General features: G+C 39.3%; 1 protein-coding gene across 1 annotated transcript; it reads right to left on the bottom strand.

Annotated features, from left to right (window-relative positions):
- Window positions 1-646: 646 nt before the first annotated feature.
- On the bottom strand, window positions 647-22,356 carry shisa8b (shisa family member 8b). The gene is made up of 4 exons (XM_063003125.1): window positions 21,806-22,356; window positions 13,198-13,319; window positions 6,058-6,183; window positions 647-1,119 (listed from the first exon to the last, which is right to left on the bottom strand). Exons 1-4 carry the CDS (start codon window positions 22,354-22,356, stop codon window positions 647-649), a joined length of 1,272 nt encoding a protein of 423 aa, XP_062859195.1.
- Between the last annotated feature and the right edge of the window lie 2,843 nt (window positions 22,357-25,199).

Raw genomic sequence — 25,199 nt, forward strand, 5'->3', positions numbered from 1 at the left:
CTTCTATATGGAAAGTGGAGCTGATAAAATGGACAGTGAGTGTAGACACAAGGAGCTGGTTTTAATGTTATGGCTGATCAGTGTATAATTTGTGTAATTATAAACACCAAGTAATAGACCTTATAGGTATTAAAGCTGTAATGATACTGAGACCTGTGGACCTTGTCTGACCAAAGAAATAATAGAACCAATAAACTTTCCAGTGATAAAAAAAACCCCACATAAAACATGTCCAATTCTTCCACAGATTTTACTCTTGCATGCATTGCTAAGTAAGAGCAGACATGCTGCCTTCTGCCTCCGGTAAATGGATTAAGTGGATCGTACGGATTCCATTTTGCAGCATTTCCAAAAAAATAATAAATCCCTTGGTTACAGTTTTGTAACAGTGGCCAAACCACAAACCATCTCCTATCCTCGCCTGTGTAGGTAGGCGCAGAGCTGATGTGATGGAGACATTACCCTTGCTGAGTTAATGTAGCCCTAGGGTGCATTCCTTTGTTTTACACTGACCTCATTCGCCTCTAAGTTCTGTGTTTGTGAGGATACAGATTGGGCAAATGAGGCTAAAAAAACTACGGAAAGCTACACAGTTGGAATTGAAGGATCACACTAAAAAAAAGATAAGAATGCCATGTACAAACTCCTAGACAGTGACTTCTGTCTTGCTGTTAGTATGATAGGACTTGTATTTGGGAGGGTGCTGGTATGGTGACCGCCGTTCTGTGGTCATGGGTTGTGAGAAAAGCTCAGGCAGCATCTCTATGCTATATTGCCTCCTGGTGGAGTAGGACTGCCGCCGACTGGAGTGCCCCGGGTGAGAGGTCTGCCGGTGGACATGCCGAGGTCCTGAGTCACAAGCTCTGAAACCTGAGCTGCAAAGTACAGGGTGAGTGCTGGTCTTTGGGATGCGGCTCCTTTCAAACTGACCGGTGGGGATGGAAATGGAGAGGGGTGAGTGGATGTCATGAGGAGTCTGATGCATGTAGGGTTTGGTCTGATGCATATAGGACTTGTCTTTGGGTAGCACTGAGATGGGCTGGAAGGCTGCAGACCTTTGGTACTGAGAGAAGTCCATATGTGGATAGCTCTTATAATAACTTCTGCTGGCAGTATCCGCTACAAAAGAAGAAGAGATGGACATTAGAGGTGGGGTATACAGATGTAGATATATTTCTAGAATTTAAGCAGATTTTTTTTCAAGTGGTATACACTCTATACATATGCTTACATATGCATACGTTTGGACATCAGAAAATTGAGTTACTCCATGTTGGCACTAGATGTTAGAACATGACTTCTGTGAATTGGCTGGTAAACCTTTAGAAAGACAACTTTGCATTGGGCACTGTCATTTTAAAACAAATCCCCCCTCCCCCCAAAATTACAAAAAATATAAACAGTATTTATATAGGAAGGTAACCAAATATTGCAGTTATTAGAAATATTGCACAAAGTACAGCAGTAAAGTGCGAAGTTACAAAAAATTACAAAAGTAAAAATTACAAAAATATAAACAGTATTTATAGATGAAGTTAACCAAATGCACAGTTATTACAAAATATTGCACAAAGTACAGCAGGTACAACAAGTATTGCACATAATTTAAAAGTAATTGCACAGAGAAGTACTAAAAACCAAGTGGATTATTGTACTAAAAACCAAGTGAATTATTGTGATGGTAATTGTCTACGTTTGGGACGGTGCTGGTTGTATAACCTGACAGCAGAAGGAAGAAAGGAGCTGCGATATCTCTCCTTTGAGCAACGCGGGTGAAGAAGCCTGTCGCTAAGGAGCTGCCCAGTGCAGCCACAGTTTCATGCAGTGGGTGATCAGTGTATGCAGTGATCACTGTGTGTATGCAGTGATCACTATGATTGCATCCTCTATACTGATTCGACCCCTCACCGCTGACTGAGGACGCCTCTCAACTGACATACGCCCCCTCCGGCACGTACAGTCAGTACAGACTGCATTTTTCACCTGCAAGAGTCAAGTTCATACATCGACGGGCACTGTGTATGGAGGGCCACACCCCCATCAGCATTATTCCTCAGCTTTGTGCAGGCGCCATCAGTCAGCCAGCAGGGGCCGCAGTTGCACCAGTTATGAGGACCTATGATCCGACTTTTTACCCCTAACATTATGAACAACAACCAATCGTTGTTCATGCAGCCGCCCAGTCGGAAGGCAGAGCTGAGATTCAATACGATGTATTCAAAACTCCAACTCATTGGGCATTGGGTGGCACAGTGGTCTAAAACTGAGATGCAGGTTCAAATCTCAGTGGTGCTATCAGCCAGCTGGGCATCTACACAGACATGATTGGGGAGGATGGGGTGTAATGGCCAAAGCCCCGAATTGGATTGTGCCCTGCGCCCAGTGTTTCCAAGAGTAACTGCACCCGCTGTCACCCTACCTGGATAAAGCAATAATGAAAATTACAAATTTTTTGACTGTGCCACAATAAAAGTCAGCATTTAGCAGATGCTTTTATCCAAAGCGACTTACAGTTTAAGCAGTTGAGGGTTAAGGGCCTTGCTCAAGGGCCCATCAGTGACCACCTGGCAGTGGTGGGGCTTGAACCAGCAACCCTCTGATTACAAGTCCAGTCCCTTGACCGCTAGACTACAACTAACTTTAAAGTGACTTATGTGACTAAAGTATGACTTATGCTACTGCCAGTGTTTGTCCGACAGTAGATTACAGAACTGTATGCATGCATGTATGCACTTGTTAGCAGTGGTGGCTGTGGTGGATTATCAATTGGAAGGTCTCTGCTTAAAGCCCATTATCACACGCAATCATGCTAGCACACCAGAGCTGACATTTCGAACTCGTTGGTTTGAAACTCAGCTCTGCCATCTGGCTGGGCTTGGTGGCTACATGAACAACGATTGGCTGTTGTTCATACAGGGTGGGAGCCGCATAAAGACTCCTCATAACTATAATTATGACCTCTGCTGGCTAAATAATGGCGCCTGCACAGAGTTGAGGAATAATGCATTGATCAGGGTGTGGCTCTCCGTACACAAAGCGTGTGTCGGAGGGGGCATGTATCAGTCTCACTCTCCTCAATCAGGGCAGGGATCAGCATCAGTAAAGAGGAAGTGTAATGCAATTGGGTAATTGGATACGCTAAAAGTCGGGAGAAAAAAAAGGAGAGAAAATACATAAACAACAATTTTTTTAAAAGCCCACTATCACTAATTTGCCATTGTTGGGCCTGAGAGCAAGACCCTTACCTCTCAAATGCTTGCATCGTGATTGGTCATAACTGTCTCTTTGAATAAAAGCATCTGCAAAATGCCATAAATGTAAGATCCAGTATTATCTTACACCTGTAGTTATTTAATACTCAGAGTGAGCTGATTATTTTAGTCTGTTAGTGCTTATCATTCATGTGTAGGATTCGTGTTTAGTGAGTCAACATTAAACATGTTCACAGCTAAAATATCTCAGGAGCAATCCAATATCAATACTGAGGGACAGTGGTAGCCTAGTGGGTAGAGCTTTGGGCTATCAACTGGAAGATTGGCAGTTCAAATCCAGGCTCTGCAATGCAGCCACTGTTGGGTCCTTGAGCAAGGCCCTTAACCCTCTCTGCTCCAGGGGCACTGTACGATGGCTGACCCTGACCTCTGACCCCAGCTTCCAAACAAGCTGGGATACGCGAAGAAAGAATTTCATTGTACTTTACACCTGTATATGTATATATGACAAATAAAGTATATCTATATCTATATCACTCGAGCAGTTTATGCCAGACTGTACATATACTTGGTATCAGATGGACCGATATCGTGGTATCAGATCTCTAGGGTGTATCTACATAATCCATTATCATGTAGAGTAGAAGTAAACTATCTACACTGTTTTTACTTTACAAACTCTGGTACAAATGGTTACAATAATCAGCATAACTTGGAGCAAAAGTGGTTGGGGTTTAAAATGTAAATTATTATTAATCAATAGAGCCCAGTATCTACAGTAGCTGTGTAGTGGGCTGTCTGAAAGTAATGAACAAGAGACCCTGACATAAGAACACAAAGAAATCCTTAAATAAATTGTTGTAGTCAAAAAATGTAACTTAGTGTAGTGATTGTACAGACTCAGAGGAGGCAATGGTGTCGTTTCTGATTAGTAGAACATGAAAAAACACCAAAGCGTTAAGGTCATTCATCAGACACGGGCTACTTTTCTCTGCATCAGGAGTTGACCTCTGTCGCTCTGTCTCTGCTCATTATGTCAACAGTGTTTTATTTACATTGTTTACAACCGATGAGGAGCAAGTCAGAAGATATTTTAAGGTGTGCACATGTGATTGGATTGTGTGATGTAATCATGAACTTATGTCTAAGTCTACTTATGTCTTTTAGAATTATTGTTAACAAACATATATGGCATGAGTAATGCAGAGAAAAGATCACATCTGGCAAATATCTAAAATAAAGACAGTTGGGGAAACTGCTTTGCAACACTGCAACACAAGCAAAATGTCCAATACTATTTTACTACAACCCCAAATCAGAAAAAGTTGTGACAGTATGGAAAATGCAAATAAAATAAAAATGCAGTGTTCCTTACATTTACTTTGACTTTTATTTGATTGCAGACAGTTTGAACCCAAGATATTTCATGTTTTATCTGCTCAACTTCATTTCATTTATTAATATACCTCAATTCCTGCATTTCAGGCCTGCAACACATTCCAAAAAAAGTTGGAACGGGAGCAATTTAGGGCTAGTAATGAGGTGAAAAAATGAATGAATGAATAATGAATAATGAATTCCAAACAGGTGATGTCAACAGGTGATTGTAATCATGGTTTTGGTACAAAAGCAGCATCCAGGAAAGGCTGAGTCTTTAATGAGCAAAGATGATCAGATGATCTCCAGTTTCTCAACAAATGTGTGAGAAAATTATTGAAATGTTTAAAAACAATGTACCTCAAGGAACGTTTGGAATGGATTTGCATATTTCTCCCTCTACAGTGCATAATAACATTAAACTATTTAAGAAATCAGGAGGAATCTCAGTGCGTAAAGGCCAAGGACACAAGTTTAAGCTGAACGCCCATGATCTTCAATCCCTCAGATGGCACTGCATCAAGAACCAACACTCAACAATAGCTGATATAACCACATGGGTGAGGGATTACTTTGGCAAACCTTTGTCAAGCACTACAATACAGAGTTACATGCACAAATGCCACTTAAAACTTAACTGTGCAAAAAAGAAGGACCATCACACAGTGGAAACATGTATTGTGGTCAGATGAATCAGCATTCCAGGTCTTTTTTGGAACCACATGCTGCACACATTACATCATCATGGCTGATGAAGAAGAGGGTACTGGTACTGGACTGGCCTGCCTGCAGTCCTGACCTGTCCCCAATAGAGAATTTTGAAACAAAAAATGTGACAATGATGACCCCGTACTGTTTTACATCTTAAGACGTGTTTGCAGGAAGAATGAGACAAAATAAAAGCTGAAACACTAAATCACTTGGTCTCCTTGGTGCCAAAACATCTTTTAAGTGTGGTGAAAAGGAATGGCAACATTACATGCTTTACTGTTCCAACTTTTTTTTGGAATGCAAGACTGAAATGCAGGAATGGATGTTTATTAATAAATAAAATGAATATCTCAGGTTCATCCTGCAATCAAATAAAAGTCAAAGTAAATGTAAGAAACTCTGTGTTTTTTTTATTATTTGCATTTTCCATGCTGTACCAACTTTTTCTGATTTGGGGTTGTACTTTTCTTAGCTTTTATGTATCATTTTTGCAAGCACACTCATGAATGATTTATTAGGAAGCACATTTGGATTTGAACTCTGTAGGAAAGTGTGTTTGAGCTCTTATGGGAATTGATTCACACAAAACAATAAGATAATACAAATACAAATTAAGTGATAAAATAAATAAACAGTGGTTGAATTATATGATAAAAAAGGGACTAAAGGGATTTGATGAAGTGGATTAGCTCAATATAGACCAACTGCTTTCCTGATGTTCATATAATTCTTAGTTCATCATTGTTTGTTTACTTACCAACAGCCTTCAGTGAGGTATACTTGTTGTGAGCAATGCCTGGCAGGCTGATGTTGCTTTGGGGCTGAGGAAGTCCAACCATTGGGCTAATCGAACGAAAAGCAGTATTGTTCAGATGGTACTGCTCTAAAAATGGAATAAAGAGGAAAAAGGGTTTAGAGTTTTTAAATTGTCTATAATAAGTATGTCATTTATTACTAATTAAAATACATACAAGTAAATGTTAAGTATTTTTCACAGGTTTACTTTAGTGTCTTGCTATAATCTGTACAAATCTTTTAGCAGAAAAAAACTTTACAATAATGTGGTTGTATAAATATGCACACCCTTAAATTAATACTTTGTTAAAACATCTTTTGATTTTATGGCATCATTAAGTATTTTGTATAGGAGTCTATCAGCATGGCACAGCTTGACCTGGCAACCTTTGTCCACTCCTTCATGCAAAAGCACTCGAAATCTGTCATACTGCCAGGGCATTTCAGCCCAATTCAGAAAGATTCAGGTCTCTAGCAGCCTCCGGGATCAGTTTTGTTCTTGGCTTTTCATCAGTTTTGGAAGGACATCCAGTTTTTTGTAGTATCACTAGTTGTGCCATATTTTAACTACATGTTGATGACCATCTTTACTGTGTTCCATGGTATATGTAATGCCTTGGAAAGTTTTTGCACCTGACTGACACCTTTTAACAGTAAGAGCTCTTTGATGCTTTGTAAGCTTTTGTGGACCACGGCTTTTGCTGTAGGATAAAACTAAGTATATTTATATTTGTAGCATTTAGCAGACACTTTTATCCAAAGCAACATACAGTACTGTGACAGTATACTGTCTAAGCAATCGAGAAATAAGTGCCTTGCTCAAGGGCCCAACAGTGGCAGCCTGGCAGTAGTGGGGCTTGAACCAGTGACCTTTGGATTACTAGTCCAGTGCTTTAACCACTAGGCTACAACTGACCCCAGTAAATGTCAGAAAAATCCCACTAAAAGAGCTGAACTTTATACGGGTTTAATCACTTTAATTGGTGCCAAGGACTACTATTTAACATGAGTTTGAATGTGATTGGTGGCGGCATGGTGGCTCGGTGGGTAGCACTGTCGCCTCACAGCAAGAAGGTCCTGGGTTCGATTCCCAGGCGGGGCGGTCTGGGTCCTCCTCCGGGAGCTCCGGTTTCCTCCCACAGTCCAAAAACATGCAGTCAGGTTAATTGGAGACACTGAATTGCCCTATAGGTGAATGGGTGTTTGTGTGTGTGTCTGCCCTAGCTGGGATAGGCTCCAGCCTAATTGGAACCGCGACCCTAATTGGATAAGCAGTTAAGAGAGTGAGTGAGTGAATGTGATTGGTTCATTCTAAACACAGAAAGTGTAAGACGATGTGCACACTTATGCAACTTGTTTTGTTTTCCACCGTAAAAGATTTAGGTCAGATTATAGGTCACATTAAATGTGAAAATAAATGCAAAATGATTAATCTTGGTCTGATTTTTTACATTACAAAACCTGGCATTTTAACAGGTGTGTGTAGACTTTTTTATTCATTATATTTATAGTTTTGATTTTAGTCACAGGCCGATGACCTTAAAACAGCACAACAATGGGGCAAGGTCGAAATTAGATGCCTGATTTTAGAAATAATTATGCATTTGTCCTGCTTGCCTAGCCAGTATTATCATGTCATTTATTGACCAGAGAAATAAGGCGCATGCTACTTTCGGTGCTCTGTCCCAGTCTGAATGGCCTACATCCACAACTGGGTGACAGCATTAATGCAATTAGTGGATATTGGATGCTGTTTCCGTTTCTGTTTTCCACTGCTCATTAGTCACGTCTCATTAAACACAGCACATTATTCTGAGCTCTGAACAACGGGCACAGCTCTTCTTCTATAGTGAATACATGTCACACTTTAAATTCATTTCCTTTTAGTGGCTACAAGCTTATTTATTGCTTTAAGGAATTATTTATTAAAGTAAGGAGAATACTCTTTGGTGTGTCATTATATATTATAGATAGTAAAATACTTTATAATGTCAGTACACACCGATCAGCCATAACATTAAAACCACCTCCTTGTTTCTGCACTCACTGTCCATTTTATCAGCTCCACTTACCATATAGAAGCTCTTTGTAGTTCTACAATTACTGACTGTAGTCCATCTGTTTCTCTGCATGCTTTGTTAGCCCCCTTTCATACTGTTCTTCAATGGTCAGGACTCTCCCAGGGCCACTACAGAGCAGGTATTATTTGGGTGGTGGATCATTCTCAGCACTGCAGTGACACTGACATGGTGGTGGTGTGTTAGTGTGTGTTCTGCTGGTATGAGTGGATAAGACACAGCAGCGCTGATGGAGTTTTTAAACACCTCACTTTCACTGCTGGACTGAGAATAGTCCACCAACCAAAAAATATCCAGCCAACAGCGCCCCGTGGGCAGCGTCCTGTGACCACTGATGAAGGTCTAGAAGATGACCAACTCAAACAGCAGCAATAGGTGAGTGATCATCTCTGACTTTACATCTACCAGGTGGACCAACTAGGTAGGAGTGTCTAATAGAGTGGACAGTGAGTGGACACGGTATTTAAAAACTCCAGCAGCAATGCTGTGTCTGATCCACTCATACCAGCACAACACACACTAACACACCACCACCATGTCTTTGTCACTGCAGTATAATAATAATCCACCACCTAAATAATACCTGCTCTGTAGTGGTCCTGTGGGGGTCCTGACCATTGAAGAACAAAGTGAAAGCAGGCTAAAAAGTATGTAGAGAAATAGATGGTCTACAGTCAGTAATTGTAGAACAATAAAGTGCTTCTATATGGTAAGTGGAGCTTATAAAATGGACAGTGAGTGTAGAAACCAGGAGGTGGTTTTAATGTTATGGCTGATCGGTGTATAAACTATACAGCATGGGTTTGTTAACTAACTTTATTAGTCCTGGTATAAATGTATTTGTTAGATAAACTGAAATTTACTTTTAACAGTGACTATAGTAATGTAGGCAGGAGCTGAAGTATGAGCCTGAGGCTTTACTAAAGATAATATCAGCTTTTCCTTTCACTGTGATAACAACACTGCCACAAGGGCCACTTTATCAGGTCACATCCCTTAAAATTTCTAGGTGTTACACAGCTTGAGGGTCCTAATCCACACCACATACGAGGCAGCATGACAGGTTTCTCTAGCCAGCGCTGCTCCCTTTTTTACTCCGTTCAGATCAAAAGCATGGAGACATGTCAGTCTTTCTGAGCCCCTGTGTTACAGTTTTTCTGAGCAAGCTTTTTAAAACCCTTGTGACAAAAGCAGCAGCACGTTTTAATCTTCACACCATGGCTGAATTTAAAAATATAGAGTATGCAAATGTGTAGTCACACACATAAAACTTTTAAGCACTGGAAAGGCAAATTTAAATCCTTGCCATGATGAGCATGGACTGGATATCTGCATAAATCCTGCATCAGCTGTCAGGTTTACATCACGAGTTAACAGTATGCAAATCCACTCTTGGCATTTGTAGCTCAGGCAACCTTGGTTACATGTACAGATGAGGACTATAATGAGTTGCACATTTTTGTTTGTTTGTTCGTTTTGGGTCTTTGTTTGAAGAGGAATGAAGGCAAAAGGGTAAAAAAAACAATGGCACATGCACCGACCAGGCATAAAATTATGACCACTGACAGGTGAAGTGAATAACACTGATTATCTCTTCATTACGGCAGTTGTTAGTGGGTGAGATATTAGGCAGCAAGTGAACATTTTATCCTCAAAGATGATGTTAGAAGCAGGAAAAATGGACAAGCGTAAGGATTTAAACGAGTTTGACAAGAGCCGAATTGTGATGGCTAGACGGCTGGGTCAGAGCATCTCCAAAACTGCAGCTGTTGTGTGGTGTTCCCGGTCTGCAGTGGTCAGTATCTATCACAAGTCAAGTCAAGTCAAAATTATTTATATAGCGCTTTTCACAATGAACATTGTCTCAAAGCAACTTTACAGAATCAAGGACCAACAGACAAAAAACCCCTATTGAGCAAGCCAAGGGCAACAGTGGCAAGGTAAAACTCCCTTTAAATTACAGTAAGAAACCTTAAGAGTAACCAGACTCAGCAGGTACCCCCATCCTCTTTGGGTGGCCTGGAGGGTGGTCCAAGGAAGGAACAGTGGTAAACCGGCGACATGGTCATGGGCGGCCAAGGCTCATTGATGCACATGGGGAGCGTAGGCTGGCCCATGTGGTCCGATCCAACAGATGAGCAACTGTAGCTCAAATTGCTAAAGAAGTTAATGCTGGTTCTGATAGAAAGGTGTCAGAATACACAGTGCATCACAGTTTGTTGTGTATGGGGCAGCAAAAGGGCGACCAACACAATATTAGGAAGGTGGTCATAATGTTATGTCTGATCGGTGTAAAGGCAATAAACACTAAAATAAAAGAGAGAAGAAGAAATACTTAAGTACTTTAGTCTGCCAGCCTAGATCTGCTTATATTAGACTTTTTTTCAAACACTTTCAATGCAGCTGAACAAAATCTGATCATTTAAAAAGATTTGGATTAAATTTAGCTTCAGAATATTTAGCCCATCCTGCACACAATAAAGAAACTATATCTTGTATAACATTCTCTAGAACATTATCAAATGGATATGTTAACAATTATTTCATTATATCTGAATCACTTAAAACCTGCTTGTATTGTAGTCAGATGACAATCAGAACTCACTATTAGACTTTACCACAGACTAAACTGAACTATGATGAGTTCTAATTAAATTTGTTTTGCTTTTTACTTGTTATAACCTTTGTTATAGAAATAATGCTATTTTGTATGTATAATTTGATTAATTCTAATTCATTCAAATAATCCTTCAGGATACCCAAGGAGGATGGAGGTCCCTGCTGAGTCTGGTTCCTCTTAAGGTTTCCTTCTTGTAATATTAAAGGAGTTTTTCCTTGCTTCTGTTGCCCTTGGCTTGTTCAACAGGGGGTTTTGGTTTGTTGGTCCTGGATTCTGACTGCTTTGAGACAATGTCTATTGTAAAAAGGTCTATTCAAATAAATACATTTGATTTGAAATTTTACTCAACACATAACAAAGATGAGTGATGCCTAAATGTGACTGATCTGTTGCACTGTGGCTAGTAGAATTGACCCTTCCTTGTTTTTTTGTATTTGATTTTCCCCTCCTGCTTCGCTGCCCACATCTTTACATCCACATCTGAACTCCCGACATGATCGAGAGCCCACCATAGACACAGAAAACCCCAACACAGTCAGTGTTATTGAGGAAAAGGTCATTCCCAATGGAATGCAAACAAATCAGCATAGGCACTGAAGCATATTTCTTTTACCAGGTGATGCATCCATAGAAGCACAGAAAGTTAAGCTAGGTCATGTTGCCATTTTTAGTCATCCAGTCAACAGTCAGCTTTGGAACTGTTAAAACAGCTCCTCATAAATAATAAACAATGGTAGATGGCTGAAAATATGCACATGTATGCACAAAATATGCAATGTGCACATTTGACAAAGAGGTTGTTGGACATCCCCCTCCAAAACCATAAGCATTAATATGGTCAACTCATACTTGCAGCCACTTTTACTTTTGAAAATAAAAGTGTTGAAGTTGTGCCCATTCAGTCAAAAGAACAGTTGTGAGGTTGTAGGCGAAGGCCTGGCTCGCTATCGCTGTTCCAGTTTTTCTCAAAGGTGTTTAAAGAGGCTTTTTTGTGCACAGAGGCACACAAATGTGGATGAATGTATTTTATATAAATGATTGTATACACCTGTTAGCACTAGGTGTGGCTGAAACACCTAACCTCAGTTATTTAGATAAGGGTGTGCATACATTTTGCCAAATATTATATTGTTTTTAAGAATGTTCACTCTTCGTAAATACACTGATCAGCCATAACATTAAAACCACCTCCTTGTGGATCATTCTCAGCACTGCAGTGACACCAACATGGTGGTGCTGTGTTAGTGTGTGTTGTGCTGGTATGAGTGGATCAGACACAGCAGCACTGCTGGAGTTTTTAAATACCGTGTCCACTCACTGTCCACTCTATTAGACACTCCTACCTAGTTGGTCCAACTTGTAGATGTAAAGTCAGAGACTATTGCTCATCTATTGTTGCTGTTTGAGTTGGTCATCTTCTAGACCTTCATCAGTGGTCACAGGCCGCTGCCCATGGGGCGCTGTTGGTTGGATATTTTTGGTTGGTGGACTATTCTCAGTCCAGCAGTGACAGTAAGGTGTTTAAAAACTCCAACAGCATTGCTGTGTCTGATCCACTCAAATCAGCACAACACACACTAACAACAACCACCATGTTAGTGTCACTGCAGTGCTGATAATAATACCTACTCTGTAGTGGTCCTGACCATTGAAGAACAGCATGGCAAGGGGCTAAAAAGTATGTAGAGAAACAGATGGACTACAGTCAGTAATTGTAGAACTACAAAGTGCTTCTGTATGGTAAGTGGAGCTGATAAAATGGAGTGAGTAGTGAGTGTAGAAATTGCATTTTCCCATGTGACCTCAGAATGATGTCAGCTACTGTTTTGTTGCATTTATTAATGTATTTTGTACACAATAAACCTGGTTTTATCAATTTATAAAACTCCTACATTTACTTTTGTTTTAAAGTGATGTGATTTCCAAATGCATGGTGCAGATGCATTAATTCTGGTGGTGTTGCACTAGATAATACTGCTGGTTATCAGTTTACTGTTACTCTGGATTATAATTGTGACAGGGCAAGCCGTAGCCTAGTGATTAGGGTACTGGACTAGTAATCTAAAGGTTGCTGGTTCAAGCCTCACCACTGCCAGGTTGCTGCTGTTGGGCCCTTGAGCAAGGCCCTTAACCCTCAATTGCTCAGATTGTATACTGTAAATGTGAATGTAAGTCGCTTTGGATAAAGGTGTCTGCTAAATGCTTAAAATGTAAATGTAAATGTGAGTGAGTGACCAAATGTGACCAAACCAAAATTGTTGTGCTGATTACAGGATTTGTAATGGAAAATAAAAACATTGTATTAAATTTAAAAACCAAATGCAGAATAGAAGTATTCTCACTAAGACTTGTAGGCCCTATTGTATGTTTCAATGGGAGAAAGGTATGACACACTGTTTCTTACCACTGTGACTGCGTAACATTCTAGCTGAGATGCCATTGGCACCAACTGAAGATGTGGTGGTAGCAGGTCTGTCTGCGGCACTCACATCTCCACCTGGCTGCTTTAGCAGCTCCTGAAGAGTCCTGCAAAAGATACACAAAGTGTCCGATTATAAGTGTTTTATTGATCACTCTATAGCCCAAGCCTGTTGAACTTTAATCTGGAAGACCTTCACAGTTTTCTCTGACATTTACCATTCCTTAAAGGTACAGAAACAAATAACAGCAGATGTTATTTAACCTACTTTTTATCTGTAAACACACATCTGTAAATAAACTCATAAGAGGAAAATCTGATGCAAGAGTGTTTAACATCAGCCCCGATTCATTTTAGTGAGGTTTGTCTACTGCCAGATCTTGTGTAAAGTCATTTATAGCTCTTCTTTTTTAGGAAAATGGTTTAAGCCTGTAACATTAGTCTCGAATGGCATGTGATTTCAGTAAAAATGCTAATGGTTGATGCAACCATGCGCCACTAGTGTTTTAAATATCACCATTAAACAAATTGTTACTGGATGTTGGAAATGCATTTAATTTAGACTGTAAGTCCACAGTGAAACAGACAAAGACATGCTGTCACGCCAGTTGGAGCTACTAAAAATTAAGCAGGCTAAAAAGTATGTAGAGAAATAGAGTCAGTAATTGTAGAACAACAACGTGCTTCTATATGGTAAGTGGAGCTGAAACAAGGAGGTGGTTTTAATGTTATGGCTGATCAGTGTATGTATGAAGTATTATTGAAATGTCTAAAGGCTGAATTAGCTGTACAAACAAACCACTGCCCTTAAGCCTCAGGTTGAAGTTTTGAACATTTGATTTTCTATCACTTGTAACCTTTTTCTGTATCCTAACATGTTTTTCTACAGCTGGATGTTGACAGTTCTCTTCTGCTTTCACTAAATCAATAAGTAATAAATGCAGCTGCAGTACGTCCTGCTGTTGAATTGAGAATTTACACCTGCAATGTGTAACCCCGGGACTGTACTATAAAACAAATGATACAACACTGTACAGTACTTTACAGAAAAAATTATTATTAAATTATTAACTTATTTCTTTGTGTTTTAGCTGGCATGCAACAGCCTGGAAGTAAGCAGTACTGAGAGAGAAGCTCTCCTGTCTAAAGAGAGCCGTGTAAATTGATTGGTGAGTTTTGTAAAGAAAATGTTTTTCATCGAGTTTTTATTCCCATTTTACATGTGTGCTTTGAAATCTGGAGAAAGTTCTTCTTTATTATCCTTGGAGTACAAATTGTTCAAAGTCTTTGACTTTGACTCTTATTCACTTGATACATCTTCACCTAACTTATTCATCTTGTACTAATTTATGTGCATTCTACACATAAATAAATAATGATTGTACACTCACTCACTTTCTTAACCGCTTATCTAATCAGGGTCGTTGCAGGGGGGTGCTGGAGCCTATCCCAGCTTTTCAATGGGCACAAGGCACACAGTAACACCCTGGAAGGGGCGCCAGTCCATCGCAGGGCAGACACACACACACACACACACACACACACACACACACACACACACCCCCATTCACCTATAGGGCAATTCATTGTCTCCAATTAACCTGGCTGCATGTATTTGGACTGTGGGAGGAAACCGGAGCTCCCAGAGGAAACCCACGCAGACACGGGGAGAACATGCAAACTCTGGGTTCGCCCCACCTGGGGATCAAACCCAGGACCTTCTTGCTAAGAGGCAACAGTGCTACACACTTAGTCACCGTGCCATCCTAATGATTGTATATTTAAATAAAAAACAATGTGATCCTAATTAAAATTCCTTAAAATTGTAAAATTCTAAATGTTCTAATTGTATGACAATACAAAATAGCACTAGTCAGTAATGATTATATAAGAGAGCCAAATCAAGTAGGCACCAAATTAAACTAAATTTATCTTTATTTAATCATTTTATTCCTAATTTGGCTACTGTTTCTTCAGAACATTCTGTCTTTTGTTTGGATCCTCAGGCTTAATGGTACATTTAATGTTCCTTGTTGCTGGCCATTCTTTTTCTCTTGACCCTTAATTTTTTAAGCATAATTTTCTTATCCATTGAACGTGTTCTTCTCATAATGTGTTCAAAATTCAGAATTCATTTGTTTGTCTTTGTTTGAACTTTCAAAAGTCTTCGCCAACACCAAAGGTCAAAGGCAATGATATCCTTATGAAAAAGTCCTGCTTTTTTACTCTCCAGCCTTCACATTCATAAAAACACAGAGAAGGCCAGAGTGTGGACAATTCTGAAATAGGTTTGGAGAGACAATCTGAAAATATTTACAGTTTTATTATTAATAAGACATAATGATAAATTACACACTGCTTTATATTATGTTACATTAGAGAAAGATAGTTAACAGTCTTTTAGTAGAGTTCTCAAATTATTGTGTATGGTAGATTGTGAAATGTTCTTTTTAAACTGAATGGCAATTCCTTTACGAAGTGTGGCTCTAAATGATGAGCCACTAGCCATTTTAATTGCAAACTCTGAGTGAGTGACTGAGTGAGTGAGTGAGTTGGACTCACTTTTTAACCCCCTTTCACCTGCTTATTGTGAAATGCAATAGTCTAACTGATATATTATTAATACGTTTCACTCTTATTTTTTCTGGAAGTGGGGTATGTATCTCTGATACCCTTCATCTTACCAATCAAGAAAATAATCAAGATAAACATTTTTACAATGCTTTATTTATTTGAAAATATTTAAATTGTCACTAATTAGTTTATTGTGGATCAGATTCATTCAGCTTAAATGTCTATCTGCTATGTAACAGTGGACACAGCAGACAATACAATAAATAACAATATAATCAGATCTAATTACTGCTGATAATTGCATAATTTAAGCCTTTTTAAATCATTTTTACTTTACATCTAAATTAAGTACATTTAATACAGCACTATTCAATATATTACTATTTATAAAATGCCATTATAAAATAAATAACTTTTAGACTTTCTTTGTCCTGAAATTGCAAAATAATTTGAAGCTAGAAAAGTTTGTAAGCAAAAAGCTAGTAAGTCTGTTATTATGGGATGACAGGAGGGCCTGGAATACACATTCAAAGCAATTTTTCATTATTTTCTAGGGCATCATTTAAAAAAATAGATATTTTTAAGGGTCTACAGTTATCATTCAGAGGCAGTGTCAGAAAAAATAGAAAAAATAGAAAATATGCTTTCACAATTCCTTCCCTCTACTTTAATCTCTGTCAGCTATTTGTCAGATGAGACTGGCTAAACAGAATATGACCATAACCTTTATACCTACTGGTAATGACACTATCAAAGATTTCACATTTCTAATACGGAAGTCTACTCTCATAATGAGAACAAATTGGAGACCAGTCACCCACATTCAAATCAAAGTCTCATTTTTCACTGGAATAAAAATTATTATTATTATTAAGTGACATGACTATTCATCTAATTAAACAACCCTGAAATCTTTAAGGTCAAAGCAGAATTACAATATTTTACAATCGTACAATCAGGGGTATAACTACCGGGGGACTCCGTAAATTAAAGCAAAAAAGTGGTGCTCAGTAGTGTGCTTTCACCCAGTTCTTCAATGGTCAGGACCCCCACAGGACAACTACAGAGCAGGTATTATTTAGGTGGTGGATGATTCTCAGCACTGCAGTGACAATGACATGGTGGTGGTGTGTTAGTATGTGTTGTGCTGGTATGAGTGGATCAGACACAGCAATGCTCATGGAGTTTTTAAACACCTCACTGTCACTGCTGGACTGAGAATGGTCCACCAACCAAAAATATTCAGCCAACAGCGCCCCCTGTGACCACTGATGAAGGACTAGAAGATGACCAACTCAAACAGCAGCAACAGATGAGTGATCGTCTCTGACTTTACATCTACAAGGTGGACCAACTAGGTAGGAGTGTCTAATATAGTGGACAGTAAGTGGACACGGTATTTTAAAACTCCAGCAGAGCTGCTGTTTCTGATCCACTCATACCAGCACAACACACACTAACACACCACCACCATGTCAGTGTCACTGCAGTGCTGAGAATGATCCACCACCTACATAATACCTGCTCTGTGGTGGTCCTGTGGGTGTCCTGACCATTGAAGAACAGGGTGAAAGCAGGTTAAAAAAGTATGTAGAGAAACAGATGGACTACAGTCAGTAATTGTAGAACTACAAAGTGCTTCTATATGGTAAGTGGAGCTGATAAAATGGACAGTGAGTGTAGAAACAAGGAGGTGGTTTCAATGTTATGGCTGACCAGTGTATATATATATATATATATATATATGAAATTAGTTGAGGGGGCATACATTTTTTTTGCACTGGGGCCCATGAGCTCCTAGTTATGCCACTGTGTACAATACAACAATCATTTAGGAAAAATAGGAGTGATTTAGACATTTCTCATTACACCGAGCTTTGTGGTTTTTATTGTGTTCTATTTTTCATCACAGTTCACCATGTGTAGTACATCTTGTTAGAGCACACTTCTCTGTCTGCTTCAGTATGAGGCAGAAATGTACCTGAAAAAATCAGGTGTAAGCAATGGAGGTTGTACAGATTTGTGTTTAAAAATCCAGAATGACAGTGAACTGATGAGCACGGATTTGTCAGGAAGCATAGACCCTCACATTGCCTTAAGTCAACTTAGGGTGCCTGAAGTGGATGGGATAGAGGGGTGGGCAGGCAGGGGGCCAGGAGGATGAAAATGTCAATGCTCACCCACCATGACTCAGCCATGCAGGAGACGACAAGCTTTTTTAAATTCAGATAGACAGAAACACCTTGAAACATAAACACCCTTCTCACTCATACACCCCGCAGCAGCCACTTTCAGTCATGTCAAATGTATCTGGGCAGGTCTGAACTACAGAAGAGGGTAAACAGAGTAAGGTCAACTAACAAACTGTAAGGAGAAGACAATAAGGAGCTTCTACCTATTTTTAAGTGAAATAGTTCATTTTTTCTAAAAATATGGAGCAAAGAACAGAACCATTTAGAGATTCAGGTTGAACACGAGCAGACCTGGGGTGGATTAGGGACTTTTTTTGGTCTGTAGGTCCTGGACTCTGTAAAGTTGCTTTGAGACAATGTTCATTGTAAAAAGCGCTATACAAATAAAATTAAATTGACTTGACCCCAGAGACTCACTGATGCTTTTAACAGTCTACATCCTCTAACACTTTACATGTGTTCACTTTACAATGCAAAAGTTAAATATTATATTAAATTAACAAAAGATTCAGTATTTTCTCACAGTCTGACAGAAACTGATATGTCTGACATACTAATGCTTTCAGTTTTCTGGCTACAGAGGGTTTTTTATTGTTCACAGTCATGCCAATTTTCTTTAATCTGTGATCTGAACCATGTACTTTCTTAATGTTAGTTCAATACAGTGTCACATTTTTAATATTAATAAGACTCTTAACCTGACATACTTAAGTAAAATGTAAAGAGTAAAAAGACTGGAAACAGTTATATCCACATGGCTGGTCAAAAAAGGAGGGCAGTATAGGTTTAGTGTATGTAGGGTCACAAATAACCCCACATTATTTGAATAATTAAACATTATTGTTTCTAACATCGGTGGCATGTTGGCGCTGTGAGAAGTTTGCATGTTCTCCTTGTGTCTGTGTGGGTTTCCTTCAGGTGCTCTGGTTCCTTCCCACAAGTCCAAGAACATGCAGTCAGCTTAACTAGAGCTACTAAAACTGCTTTGTGTGTGTGTGTGTGTTTATTAGGATTTTAACGTCATGTTTTACACTTTTTTATATTTTTTTCTTTATGCATTTTCTCCCCTTTTTCTCCCTTTTTAGCGTGTCCAATTGCCCCATTGCGTCATGCTTCCTCTCCACCAATGCCGATCTCTGCCCTGATTGAGGAGAACGAAGCTAACTCACGCCCCCTTCCGACACGTGGGCAGCATGCCGTATGCATCTTATCACCTACACTTTGACAAGTGCAGTGCAGCCTAGCTGCATGTATGGAGGGACACACCCTAAGAGCACTCTTTTTTTGGGAATCGAACCCAGGACCGTGTGTGTGTATGTGTGCCAACATTTATGCCAACATTTATTTATTTATGTCAGTATGTACAGTATATAAAGAGCAGCAAAGATCAGATACAGAAGAAGGTTAATGCAGAGAAAAGTTTGTTTATTCTCTGTACAGCATGTTAATATGAGAGAACTCTTAATCTTGTATGAAGCATTAATCTCAGGAGAAGTGTTAGACGTTTGGGAAGCGCTCTGATTTAGAGCTCTTCTAGATTCATCTTTCTTTTGCAGCAGAATGTTTCTTGCCATAAAATGTTTTTTTCTGTGTTCATCTGATAAAAGGTGTTTACGTAATTAGCAGATGTGTTCTGAAAAAAAGAACAACAGGGGGCTAGGAAGTATGAATAATCAAATGAGGACACAATGTTTTGATCTGAACAAAAGCAATACAAATTTGTACTGAAAAACAATATTAACCAAAACTGCATTAACCAAAAAGGTCCAAAAAGCCTGGGAGGCTAAAAAGACAAACAAGTTAATAAGAAAATGCTTTCTATTTACTGTGGATTTTAAAAATATTTAGACAGCTTGGCTTGTTGTGTAATTTTTGTGTTGTGAAGTGGATTTTGAATGGACATAATTACCATTTGACATCATTCTACACTTATAACCACCTATATCAATGACAGAAGAACTTGTTTTTATTTTAAGAAAATTAAAGTCTTCAAACCCTTTGATGTGGTAAATAAAAAAAGGAACTGTGGATCTCCCCAATCCAATTGTGGCAAGACAAACATCAGGGAAATATCTAAGGCTTTGAGTGTTTCCAGGACCACAGTAACCTCAATAATTTAGAAATAGAAGAAACTTGGCACAATCTTAAATCTTTCCATACCCGATTGGATAATTGGGCATCCGGGCAATAAAAGCCTTGGCCAGCCAGTCTAAGAAAGCCGTAGCCTAGTGGTTAAGGTACTGGACTAGTAATCAGAAGGTCGCTGGTTAGGGTTACCACTTGCCAGTTTGCTGCTGTTGGGCCCTTGAGCAAGGCTCTTAACCCTCAATTGCTCAGTCTGTAAACTGTAATGTAAGTCACTTTGGACAAAGGCGTCTGCTAAATGCTGAAAATGTAAATGTAAATGTAAGAAATCCAAAACTCCTGTGCAAAGATAGAAGATCCTGCTGGATAGACTGGCATTTATGCATCACTCCTTAAATTAGGCATTTATGGCAGAATGACAAGATGAAAGCCATTGTGGAGTAAAAGGCATGTAAAAGATTCTGGCAAAAATAGGACTGCTCATCACCTGGCTAATATAATCTGTATGGTGAAACACGGTGGTGGCAGCATCATGCTATGAGGGTGGTTTACAGCGACAGCAACATGAAGACTGATAAGAATGGAGGGAGGGGGGCAAATAAATTCAGCACAATACTGGAACATCCTTAAAGAAAACCTCCTCTATAGTACACACAAACCTAGACTGGTGCGACAGTTCACTTTTCAACATGACAATGACCCAAAGCTTAATGCAAAAACAACAGTGACGTGGCTTTGAGGCAATGTTTTAGAGTGGCCCAGCCAAAGCCCAGACTTAAACCCTGTCAAACATCTGTGGAGAGACCTGAAGAGCAAAGTTCACAGATGCTTGCCATCTAATCTGACAAAGTTTTCCTTAGTTCTCCTTGTATTTTATTATCATATTTCAGTTTTATTTAATTTGAATTTGTGTATAAGTTTACAATTGAAAATTGTCTTTACGCAGCTTTAAAGAGATCTAGACCAAAACCCTTATTAAACAAATTACTTTAGTAGTACATGTAAACATTTACAGTAATGCTAGAACTCTGTCAATGAAAGTTTTATTAAAAAAGCTAATGAATAGTTCATTCATTCATTCATTTTCTTATCCGCTTATCCAATTAGGGTCATGGGGGAGGCGCAAGGCACACAGTAACACCCTAGACGGGACGCCAGTCCATCACACACTCACACACACACCCATTCACCTATAGAGCAATTCAGTGTCTCCAATTAACCTGACTGAATGTTTTTGGACTGTGGGAGGAAACCGCAGCTCCCGGAGGAAACCCATGCAGACACGGGGAGAACATGCAAACTCAGAAAGGACAGAAAGGACCTGGACCGCCCCGCCTGGGGATCGAACCCAGGACCTTCTTGCTGTGAGGCGACAGTGCTACCCACTAAGCCATCATGCCGCCCCAATGGAAAGCAGCATTTTAAGTCATTTTCTTAGTGACCTGCTTCCTACAGTTTTCTCCTACTCCTAACTGTGTTTCAACATTCACTCATTCACTCACTTACTTATGACGTGTAGTTTTTTTTTAGGATGAGCACTGGTACACAGATGATGTACACAATACCCTAATTTTCTTTTCATGATTTTGTGAAAGCTGTTTTGTGAGAGATGTTTTTAAATATTGTTTTTTGATGACTAAATTTGACAAAAAAAAAATCTCAATGACAGGGCCACGTGCTTGTGCATGTCTATTTGCACTTTTACTAATAAAAACAAACAAAATCATGCATCATGAACTTACCTTGAGCCACTGAAATCATTTTGTCCACTTTGACTTTTCTCCAGACCCAGCTTGGTAAAGATGCCCACTAAAACCATGATGGCCACAACACCACAGATTATGTAGACGATCATATGGGTTTGATCCCGTTCTTGGTCCGACTGCACCTCAGTGTTACTGGACACAGGCTTTCCTGTGTTTGCCCAGATGGGTGTATCATAGTTGGAGCATGAGTTCTGGTCCAGCCTCTGCTGGCGGAACTGGCAGCAGAAGCGGTAGAAGCAAGTGCCACAGCAATACAGAAAAATACCTGCATTGCAATTGAATGGTGGGTCCCACTGTCCCATCACATCGTAATAACCTTGGCAGCGGGTACCTGTGGGTGGGACTGGTTCCTCCTCCTGTTCTGCAGGTGAGCTCGGTTCTTGAACTCCTTCTGAAGTCACCATGGGATCCGTCGTCTGATTGGTCAGGACCATGTCCATCTCTGTTGTAGACTCATCCTGAGCCAGCGTGGACCACGCAAGTATAGCAACAATGACAATTTGAAGTAGAACAAACTGACCAGCCATGGTTCTCCACGTAGTGTTTAAATCTACAGGATTGTTCCAACCTGAAGTTGGAAAGTGGTATAAATAGTTGGAAACATAACCATCTTCATGTAAACTTTAAACATTTACAGAGCATCTATATTTACTCTAGGATGAATATTTTACTCAACAAAGTCAACAAGTCAGCAAAAAAACAACTTTGTCTGTCTTAAAAGAATTTAAAATGATATATTAGTCATTTCAGTCTATATTTCCATCCTTGCACTAAGCAGTCTAGGAAACTGTTAATCCTTTTCCATGAGATAGTCCAGTGAGTGAGCTTTAGGAGAGACTAAACTCAGAGTACTGTGAGAAGCAACAGTTCAGGATTGAAATCCCTTTTCTCTCATGAACCCCACTACCAGCATATCAGAGAGAGAGGAGTGTGAGAGAGAACTAAAGAGAGAGCGAGAGGGAGAGAGAGCGAGGGATTGAGGGGAGGAGATTATACTTTCTATAAAGCTGCTGTTTCCTGAGAAATGAGAAGAATACACCACATGGCTAAAGGTATGTGGACTCCTGGCCATGAAATTGTTGGACACCCCATTCCAAACCCATGAGCATTAAAAAGTGCAGCTATAACATGCTTCACTTTTCCTTACCCGTGAGTGTGTCTGTGGGAATTTATGTGGTCAGACAATGATGTTAGATGTGAACGCCAGGCTATCAATCGATCTTCAAATATATCCCAGGGGCATTTAATGGGATTGAGGTCAGTGCTCAGCACGGGTCACTGGAATTCCTCCCCACCATGATCTTATTATGGTACCTAATAAGGGTTTATATGGGAATCCATATCACGCATGGAGTCACACAACAAACTCAATTATCCTGTCTCATTGGCCAAGCGCCATTGATCAGCCAGCAGAGTCTGTGTTAGCACCAGGCGAGCTGATAGCAGAGCTAAATGGCCCAGCTCTGCTATCAGCCGGCCGGGCACTTGGACAGACTCCTAGGTGAACATTTTTTAAATCACTGAACAACAGCTCTTCTGTAAAAGCATAAAAAGTAGGCTCTCCTCTAAACATAAAGCACATCATGCTCACAGGTAGTAAATATAAATCATAACATGCTAACAGGTAGTAAATATAAATCTTAACATGCTAACAGGTAGTAAATATAAATCTTAACATGCTAACAGGTAGTACATATAAATCATAACATGCTAACAGGTAGTAAATATAAAGCACATCATGCTAACAGGTAGTAAATATAAAGCACAGCATGCTAACAGATAGTAAATATAAAGCATAGCATGCTAATGGGTAGTAAATATAAAGCACAGCATGCTAACAGGTAGTGAATATAAAGCATAGCATGCTAATGGGTAGTAAATATAAAGCACAGCATGCTAACAGGTAGTAAATATAAAGCATAGCATGCTAATGGGTAGTGAACATAAGGCTATTTTATTATTCCTTTAGCATTTGAAAAAGATGGTAACTGGATTAGCTATTCTATATTTTTAGTAGATGTCAAAGACTGTTAATAAATTAGTAAGTTAATGATGCCCAGTAATGGACTGGTGTCCCATCCTGGGTATTTCCATCCTGCCCCTTTGAATCTTGATGAATTAAAAAGCATAGCATGCTAATGGGTAGTGAATATAATGCACAGCATGCTAACAGGTAGTAAATATAAAGCATAGCATGCTCATGGGTAGTAAATATAAAGCATAGCATGCTCATGGGTAGTAAATATAAAGCATAGCATGCTCATGGGTAGTAAATATAAAGCATAGCATGCTCATGGGTAGTGAACATAAGGCTATTATAATGTGTTAATAAAACTAGTAACGTGACAGTGCGGCAGGTAACACTGAAACCCACTATTGATCCAGAGATCCTTGTAGTGTCTAAGTGAACTTTGGCATGTTTTCCTATAAAGTGTATTCCTTTAGCATTTGAAAAAAAAAACCTTTTATCTGGATTAGCTATTCTGTATTTTAGTAAATGTCAAAGACTGTTGAAAAATGAGTAAGTTAATGATGCCCAGTAATGGTCTGGTGTCCCATACTGGGTATTCTCACCCTGAATTTTAATGAATTAAAATCAGTACCCAAGCTTGGTGGCTACTGCTAGATGGACCTAATTAGCATGTTGGAACTGGTACTAAATTGGGTGCAACTGTTATTTTTGACCAGGTGAAAATGGGAGTCGCCCTATAAAAAATTCTTATTGGCTAAAATAACATTTGTATGCCTATGAATGAAGGCTGCATCATGAATGTATGCTAACACATTTTGCAGTGAGTTTTTCCTCCTTCTGATACCCGCCACTATAAACTGTCCTGAACAGCCAGGATGGAAATAACAAAATCTGATTGGCAGCATTATTGTTTTATTTACTGTGATTGCATGGTTAAGTCCAACGTTTTGCCTCTCAAATCCTCTTTATACACCTGCAAAATCCAAACCTGTCCAAACTGTATTTTTTTGGCCAAAAAACCTCTACACACTGTCTATCAACAAAGTTTAGTCTCTTCTTAAGTCCAGCATGCCAGTGAGAATAGTATATTTTTATTGTTGGCTTTGCCAGGGTGTGCAACTTCACTTCTGACACAGCACAATGCTGCCAAGTTCTCTTTCATCTACACACTGAGACACTCTCTCTTTTAGTTTGTATTCTCTTCTGAAACCCTCTTAAGAGCAAAGCACACCTTACACCTTTAATGTTTACCTCCTTTAAAGTCTAGCAGTGTATTTTAAGGTTAACTATCCACATTTGAAAGGTGGCATGTAAAAAAAAAGCATTCTAAATTATACAATTATTATTGTATTAATCCCTAAGGTTTCTTTGCCATTTCTTTTTTCTTGAATTAGTGGG

Source organism: Trichomycterus rosablanca, chromosome 10 (assembly GCF_030014385.1).
Source record: "Trichomycterus rosablanca isolate fTriRos1 chromosome 10, fTriRos1.hap1, whole genome shotgun sequence".
Classification (NCBI taxonomy): domain Eukaryota; kingdom Metazoa; phylum Chordata; class Actinopteri; order Siluriformes; family Trichomycteridae; genus Trichomycterus; species Trichomycterus rosablanca.